The sequence below is a fragment of the Danio rerio genome, chromosome 2, assembly GCF_052040795.2.
Source record: "Danio rerio strain M-AB ecotype USA chromosome 2, GRCz13ab, whole genome shotgun sequence".
In the NCBI taxonomy this organism is placed as follows: Eukaryota; Metazoa; Chordata; class Actinopteri; order Cypriniformes; family Danionidae; genus Danio; species Danio rerio.
This window is the reverse complement of record NC_141022.1, coordinates 53268928-53277772: the sequence shown is the minus strand read 5'-3', so window position 1 is coordinate 53277772 and position 8845 is coordinate 53268928. Positions and strand designations below refer to the sequence as shown.

The following is an 8845-nucleotide window of genomic DNA, read 5'->3' as shown; positions in this document are numbered from 1 at the left end:
CATGTTCGGTCTTTCCAGTGCACAATGTTGATTTATATTAAACTTAGCTCATATCTGACTCCAATTTTAGTTTGAGGTGGTTTAGAATATTAATATAATTATCCTCGTTTTATCTGACTCCAATTATAAAACATTGATAAGATTATTTTGTTTCCTTTCACATTATTTTAGATTATGATTGAATATTCTTTTGATTTGTTATTATACTTTATTCTCATTTATTCAGATTCCTATAGCATCTCGAGTCTTGCACCGGCCGGGTATACAATCTCTTAATACAAGCTTGTCAGTCTTGGTCATTAAACAGAGGCGATTAACCACTCTCCTAAAAAGGCAGAACACTACTTACTCAATTTAGGAGATTTTTATGTGGTCCCCATAGATCTGTTATCTACTTAATCAAGACAAAGTATTTTAATAATAGTCGCACAGGATTATAAGTTTGTAGATGAAGGCCTAAATATCCACATTTAAAGTAGTTTCAACAATAATTTGTTGTTCTAAATAGTTGGCCTTTTACAGTCCAAGTATACTTTAAATAATGCCAATTTGTTAGTCGGATCTCTAACAACATTGTATAGCGTGCCACGCTGCTCCGTCTAACATGTTTTAGTCTGTTACTAACCTGTACAGTGGCTTGTAGTGCTATGGACAACAACATTTATCAGTGATAATAACACGAGGTTTGATTCAAAACATAATTTATTAGTCAGGTAAATGTATTATGCCAATTCAATCAGTCAATTCATAAATGATCAATACAAAACATCAAATTATCAAAGATAAATCCAAGATGAAAAGATGCATATCCTGACTTTGAAATATACATAACATGGGGCAGGCCCCATGTTATGGGCTGATCTGGGTAGGCAGAATCGCGCTGAGTCTTTCTCAGACCTTACCTTAAATAATCCAAGAATTCCCTCTAGGAAGGGGGTGTGAATAACAAAAGGCATTCACACTTAGGGAAAAGTCACACCCTTCACAGTGGTTCAAAAGATGCCTAAAGTTATATATTTATTGTTTTGATTATGTCTATTTCTGAGAGAATGAGACCATTGTACCAATCGCACTGAGACATTTCAAATGATATCAAACATGATAGTTAAAGTCAGTTTGGTTAATCTAGAACATTCAAACATTGAAATGACCATATGTGAGATGGGGTGGATGAAGCCGAGTTTCAGCAGACTCAGATGCAAATGCGGCAGGAACTGGTTTTTTCCGCATTCCCCCTTGCTGGGTTGTGAAGTTACCAGTCTCTGTTTTCAGCTCATGTTTTTGAATTGTCAAAGATATCAAAATATTTGTAATATTTCAGCTCTTACAATGTTAATGATTCTCACAAAGTTATCAGCAATGATTTAACAGGGTAGGAAATACCCTGTATTTAATGTATCAATGTGCAACACTTTATTTTTATATATCTCTGCAAATATTTACATTTTTAAATGATTACTTCTATATTAGATGAAGCTTACTGGTAAGTGGCGCTATGGTGAGCTATTTTTAGAACAGGCCTGCGGGCAACACATGTGATCCTCGCAGGCTACCTGGTGCCCGCGGGCACCATGTTGGTGACCCCTGTCCTAAACCAAGCAAGCCAGTGGTGAGGAACAAAACTTTACCAATTGATGAAAGTGAAACCAGGCTCAGATGTGCACAACCATTTTTACTTTGACCAAACTTCTTGTGTGCAGAGCTGCAGTCTAGGCACCGGAGGCTGGAGAATGCTGAACGTCAATCATGGAGAAGCTGCAGGTGGGAGTAGGTCACCAGAGGGTGTTCAGGCTGGCCCACATTTTTTTTTTTTTTTTTTTTTAAGTGGCTAGGGGGGAAAAAAACGTTCCTTCATTTTTTGATCAGCAACTTTAAGATGTATATTATTAGCCCCCCCTTTTTATTTTTAAATATTTTTTATTTTATCTAACTTTCGTAATTACCCTAACTTGCCTAGTTAAACTATTTAACCAAGTTACGTCTTTAAAATGCACTTTATGCCGAATACTAGTGTCTTGCAAAGTAGAAAAATATTTTTACTGTCAAAGACAAAAGAAATGAGTTTTTTAAAAATAGGTTTTACGACTATTATTGAAATATAGTATATATTTTTAACGTGAACATTGTTAATATGATGTTTACTGGCTGGTGATTAGGACAAAAAATCATTTGTAGACTTAATTTTGTTCAGGCTTTATAAAGTAAGTGAATATTAACAAATACACAACCGTATAACCTCTATTATGATAAAAAGGAGAAAAAGCATCAAAATAAAACATGAAAGGAATGATGAGGGCGATGATTAAGCTTTATTTTTTGGCCTAAACAAAGTTAATGTTGCTCTTTTTGCACATTTCTCTTTGCACAACACTACTTTTTTTGTGTATGTGCAAAACTGCACAATAACCTTTTAGCTCAAACTAAGTAAGTGTTTTTGTCATTTTCTCTTTGTACAACACAAACATTTTGTGTGTGTATACAAAAACTTTTTGTCCCAAGCAAAGCTGGTGTTTGCAGGTTTTTCCCCACATTTCTCTTTGCACAATGTCTTTGAACACTAACTTTTTATCCCAAACAAAGTTTCCAAAATTTGCTGAATTACAGGAGGGAATAAAAAACATCTCTAGTTTTAACATAATTGGTGTTCAGACCTCAGATGTTCAGAAGTATCAACTATAGCAAATTGGTAAATAATAAAAAAATGAGCTATGTAAATATTAAGTAATATTAATAATTAGGTTGGTAAGGTGGCTCAGGGGTTAGTACTGTCACCTCACAGCAAGAAGGTCGCTGGTTCGAGTCCCGGCTAGGCCAGTTGGCACTTCTGTGTGTTTGCATGTTCATGTAGCATGTTTGTGTGGGTTTTTGGTTTCCCCCACAGTCCGAAGATATTGGGCTATAGGTCAATTGGGTAAACTAAACTGGTCATAGTGTACTGTATGAGTGTGTGTGAATGAGTTTGTATGGGTTTCCCAGTGCTAAGTTGTGGCTGGAAGGGCATCCGCTTTGTAAAGCATTCAGTATGCGGGAATAGTTAGCGGTTCATTCCGCTGTGGCGACCTCTGATAAATCAGAGACTAAGCCAAAGGAAAAATGAATGAACAAATGAACAATTAGGTTTTTTGCAACACAATGTTAGCACTTACATTTTAACTTGTACAAGTCAGTGTTGTGCAAGTATTTTGCACATTTGTTTACATAAAACTTTGTGTTGTGCTTACCCCTTTTGCATACAACAAATTTATTTTTTGCAAATAGTTTTTGTTGGCAAAAATGATGGTGTTGTGAATGCAATTTTTTTTTTGGCTCAGCACTGTTTTTTAACACAATAAAATTTTAGGCCACAAACTTTTTTTTCAACATTTTTATTTGCATCTCTTTCTCTTTCTCATTCACACTCTCCCCAGTCTTCTCCTTTTGCTTCTTCTCCTCATCATCCTTCTGCTTTTCCTGCTGTCTATTTTCTTGCTTCTTTTTCTCTTCTCCTCCTTTGGCTTTTCTTCCTCCTCCTCCTCTGTTTCTTCCTCCTTCATCTCCTCTTCATTATTATCCATCTCTTTCTCTTCATTTTCTTCCACCCTCTCCTCCTTTACCTCCATCTCCTTCTCTTTTTTCCTGTTATTTCTTTTTCTCCTCCTCATTCTCTTTTTCAAGTTTTCATTTTCCTCCTCCTCATCTTTCATCTTCTCCTCCTTTACTTTCATCTCTTTCTCGTTCTTATCCTCCTCCTCCTCCTCTTCATTTTCTTTCAAACTCTCCTCTTTTATCTTCATCTCTTCCTCGTTGTTCTCCTCCTCATCATCTTTCATTTTCTCCTCCTTTACTTTCATCTCTTTCTCTTTCTTATCCTCCTCCTCCTCTTCATTTTCTTTCAAACTCTCCTCTTTTATCTTCATCTCTTCTTTCACCACCTCCTCCTCTTTCTTTTCCTCCTCCTCCTTCATCTTGCTATTTCTCTTTCTCCTCCTCCTCTTCTTAATCTTTTCCTCCTTGTCCTTCTCATCGTTCATCCTCATCTCCTCCACCTCCTCCTCTTTGTTGACATGCTCTGTGTTGTGTGTCTTCATGTCATCTTTCTCATCCACCTGCAGAACAAAACCAAACTCAAGTCAGTTCACATGTAAGCAGACATCATTCCTCTCACTGATCCTGAAACAGACTCTTGATATATTAGTAAAAGCATCAGGAGAACATGCATTAAACAGTTGGTCATCTTTATATACTCGCCTTTAGGTCGTCATTCACACAACTCTCTTCATGATTATGAGTAATGACAAGAGCAACCTCCAGACTCTGGTCAGACTCGGATGGGCAGAGAATGTCATCTGTCAATAGAGAAATGATTACAGTTACACAGTTTACACAGTCATTCTCAAGGCGATGTTAAACTTGGATGAAGTTTAATTAAAAACACTAATTATTCATCACATCATAGGTAAAAAAAAATTTGCAATAAATATAATAATTTACCATCAGAGTCTGCAGGGTCAGAGAGCTGCTCCTCAGTCTGGCCAAAGCAGGACATCCTGAAGAGTTTTCTGGCAGCTTTGAGGAAATTGCCCACTTTACTCTTTTTCCTCTTTGTTGTTCCCTCGTCCTCCTCCACCTCATCTATTAAGAGAAATGATTGTAGTTTACACACTTTTTCATTCTCGACACGTAAATCAAGGAAACTCATACTCATTTCATAATATAAATATGACTTACAATCATTGCCAATGTCAGGCGTTTGCTTGAACTGCGGCGTCTCTTTCTGCCTTCGGAAGATCTTGTTTTTCCTGGCAGGTTTCAGGAAAGAGGGCAGTTTTAAGCGCCGGTTTTTCTTTGGCTTCTCCATCACAGTTGTACTCGTGATCTCCATATTCAGTTCGTTGTTTGCCATATAGACACAGTTTGTTCACTCGGACAGAATCAGCGATCGTTTTTGCTACTGTAAACCAACAATGTTAAATGTGTCTGCTGCAGGTATTCTGGTGTGATGTAGAGATTCTGTACGCATCATCAGATTCTAAATGTTCTAAAAGTGTTCTCTGCCTCAGTGTTTACTTTTAAAAGTGAAATGACTCAGGATAAATGCAAAGCCTATAGAATACACTTGAAGAGACTTTAACATTATATAAAATTAAATATGATCAGCTCAAGAAATCTAAATAATGATAAAAGCTGTTTTAAATGCAATTTATATGTTCAGTTAATTAAATAGAGATTTAAATGAAGACAAATTGTTGAACCCTCCCTTGAAATTTTAGTTTCTTTGCAAATTGTTATCAAAGCTTATGGACAGAACCTGCAGAAATAATAAATAAATGAATAAATGTGAAAATAAATACATAAATAATTCAATAAAATCACAGATTCCTGGATCAATAAAAAAATAAATGAATAAATATGCAAGTAAAAAAAATTAAAAACTGCCTGCATCAATAAATAAACAAATATGCAAATAATTTATATATATATATATATATATATATATATATATATATATATATATATATATATATATATATATATATATATATATATATATATATATATATAAGCAAATTCCTGCATAAATAAATATATAAGTTAACAAAAGTGTGGGCAGATAAATAATTAAATAGCTTACACAAACATTTCAAACGTTTATTAATTTGCTTATGCTTTATGCTTTACATATTTAAATAGCAAATAAAATAAATAAATAAATAAATAAATAAAAAAATTAAAATAAATTTAAATAAAAAATATCTACTTATTTTTTATGTTGAATTAATTATAAATGGCTATACATTCACTCATTTTCCTTCGGCTTTGTCCCTTTATTCATCTGGGGTCATCACCGCAGAATGAACAGCCAAATTTTCCAGCATATGTTTTCACAGTGGATAACGGCTATACAATTGAAGACAAAATATTAAGCCCTCCTGTAAAATTTAAATTCTTTTGTAAATATTTATAGAGTTTAATGTTTAACAGAGCAAGGACATTTTTCACAGTATTTCCTTTTTTATATTTTTTGTGGGGAAATTTTTTATTTAGTTTGGGTCAAATAAAAAAAAAAAGAAGTATTTTCATGAACAGTTTAAAATCGCTGGGGACAATATCATTAGCCTCTTTATTTTTCGCCCGATTGTCTACAATACAACTTTTGTCCAATTATGATTTTATTAGACCATTTTGAGGGATGTAAACAAAAACAATGGTCTTAACATAATTCCTGTTTTACATTTTTTATTTTTATCCCCTCCGAGAATCCAAAAAGAACCACATATTAATAAATAATGTTATGATTTTGGTTGTTTTAACAGTAAGTTATGATTGAACTGCTCCTTGTTACCGTTATGAAATAGTTTGATAACAAGCAGGAAATGTTCACGGGCCAATGACAAGACCACATTGAAATGATCTATAGCAGGTTATTAGCATGTTTCTAGCATTAATTAGCATGTTGTTAGCATGTTACTAGTATGATTCTAGCATGAATTAGCATGTTACTAGCATGATTTTTGAATGAATTAGCATGTTACTAGCATGATTCTAGCATGAATTAGCATGAATTAGCATGTTACTGGCATGATTCTAGCATTATTTAGTATGTTGTTAGCATGATTCTAGCATGAGATAGCATGTTATGAGCATGATTCTAGCATGAGTTAGCGAAAAAGTGGCCGTAGTGTATGAGTGTGTGTGTTTGATTCCCAGAGATGGGTTGCAGCTGGAAGGGCATCCGCTGCGTATAGATCATTTGTCAAATCAAATCTTCATAGTTTAAAGTGTTTTGCATACTATATTTAAAATGTTATGATATAATACAGAATTCAAACATTTAAAATGTTACATTGTGACCTGACATCACTGAGATTTAACAAATATTATAGGCACTTTAATCCTCAATAGCCTGTGCAAATTTTACATAATACACAACCAATCAAAAGTGGTGTGTAATTTATTACACAGGATTTATTTTCTGGCTCAAGTTGCATTAATTTGATCTAAAACACAGTAAATACAGCAAAATGGTGATTTTTATTTTCTGTTTAATATGTTCTGTACACTGTAAAAAACAAAATCCTGGTTGCATTAAATTTATAAGCTGAATCAAATTAACTTTATAAGTCCATTGAGCTTATATTATGCTAAACTGACTAAAACAGCTTGTCAAACACATAAATTTAAGTTAGAACATGATTCAGGACTAATTTATTTTAGAATCGTTTACAGTGTATGAATATAAATGTAATTTTTTCATGTGATGCAAAGCTGAATTTTCTTCAGTGTCTCTTGATCATGTAATTATTCCTGATCCATCAACTCACTTTTATGACTAATTTGATCAAGTAAATGTGCCGCTGGTGAGTTCGCTATTTGAATTAAACTGGTCGGTGATCCCAAAATTGAACAAAATAGCAATGCTCTGGAGTTTAAGTCCTGTTCATTAACAATCTGCATTAAATATAAAAAAATTTTGACAACTCTTATCCCCGTTAATTTAATTTATATAAATTTAACTTATTTGGCTAATAGTTGTAAACTAAATGAATAAGTGCATGTATTCATGTATTCTAAATGTAATATGCCAATGCAATTAACGTTATTGCTGAATAGATCTCATATTTAAACATTTGCTTGAGGAAGGAATGATGGGTTATAGTTACATTACTATTACCATAACATCTATGCCCTTCCATAACATTAGTTGACGTTAAAACTAACAGATAGCACTATAGCTATTTATTGATTAGCAATCTGTTAACGTTGGGATGTAAAAAAATATGGGACAACAAATAGCTTCAAATGATAGAATACATAGCAAACATTAGAAAATATTGACAATAAAATAAAAGGTTTAGCCTATTAAAATCAATACAGAAATTAAATAAAGCTATAAAATCTATTTCACTTTTAATTGTATTTGCATATTGATTAAAGTTATTATAGTTAATTAGTGAAGAGCAGCAAATGAATCTCTCATTGTGTTTTGCTTGATAACAGAGGGGATAATGTAAGAATGCACAGATCAATAATGAAGCATTCGACTACTTTAGTAACTGTTTGTGCTCATTTAAGAGAAAATTAGTAGTGTTTAAAATAAAACACGTAGAACGGAAAAAAAGAAAAGAAAAAAAGAAGCACTTTTCCGACAGTCCCTTACTGAGAGCTCCCTTACGCATACTGCAAGGGTTTAAACCAGGGGTCACCAATCTTAGTCCTGGAGGGCCGGTGTCCCTGCAGGGTTTAGCTCCAACTTGCCTCAACACACCTGCCTAGATCATGATTAGCATGTTCAGGTGTGTTTGATTAGGGTTGGAGCTAAAATCTGCAGGACACCAGCCCTCCAGGAACAAGTTTGGTGACCACTGGTTTAAACAGAGCAGTGGTCGTAATGTCGAGCAAAAAAAAAAAAAAGAAAAAGACAGTTGTGTAACCTAACCAGCTTTGTCTTTTTGTAGGAAACACACTTTAGATCTTTTTAGGGTAGGAGGTTTTTGAGTTATTGTCGTCTATCACTGAATGTGTCAGGAATATTGAAAACAAAACCAACTTAACCACGCTCATTTCTGGTGCCCCCCTGGATGTACAGCGCCCTTAGCATTTTCCTATACTACTTATGCTAGAGGCCGGCCCTACTTTTATGGCCAATAAAGACACAAAAAAAGAAAAGGAAAGAGTGCAAGATTTTTATTGATGCTTTAGGATATTTTATTTTAAGCAGATAATATATTTTGAGTAAATCATGATACATCGTTTACTGGCTTTAAAAGTAACTTTGTCTTTCTATACTTTGACATTTTTTTGTTTTCAACAAAACTACTACTACAAAAACAAATAAAAATAAATGTTTATATTTATATCATGCAAA

General features: G+C 33.7%; 1 protein-coding gene across 1 annotated transcript; it reads right to left on the bottom strand.

Annotated features, from left to right (window-relative positions):
* Window positions 1-2287: 2287 nt before the first annotated feature.
* si:ch211-209f23.7 lies at window positions 2288-5287 on the bottom strand. The gene is made up of 4 exons (XM_087241515.1): window positions 4708-5287; window positions 4471-4611; window positions 4228-4325; window positions 2288-4085 (listed from the first exon to the last, which is right to left on the bottom strand). Exons 1-4 carry the CDS (start codon window positions 4880-4882, stop codon window positions 3393-3395), a joined length of 1107 nt encoding a protein of 368 aa, XP_087097641.1. The 5' UTR covers window positions 4883-5287; the 3' UTR covers window positions 2288-3392.
* Window positions 5288-8845: the final 3558 nt, after the last annotated feature.

Excerpts from the sequence above, each read along its gene's own strand:
- si:ch211-209f23.7 (XM_087241515.1), bottom strand. The coding sequence starts at position 4,882 with ATGGCAAACAACGAACTGAATATGGAGATCACGAGTACAACTGTGATG. Across the intron at positions 4,612-4,707 it reads GCCTGACATTGGCAATGATT|ATGAGGTGGAGGAGGACGAG; the intron begins GTAAGTCATATT and ends TTCTCTTAATAG. Across the intron at positions 4,326-4,470 it reads TGACCCTGCAGACTCTGATG|ATGACATTCTCTGCCCATCC; the intron begins GTAAATTATTAT and ends CTCTATTGACAG.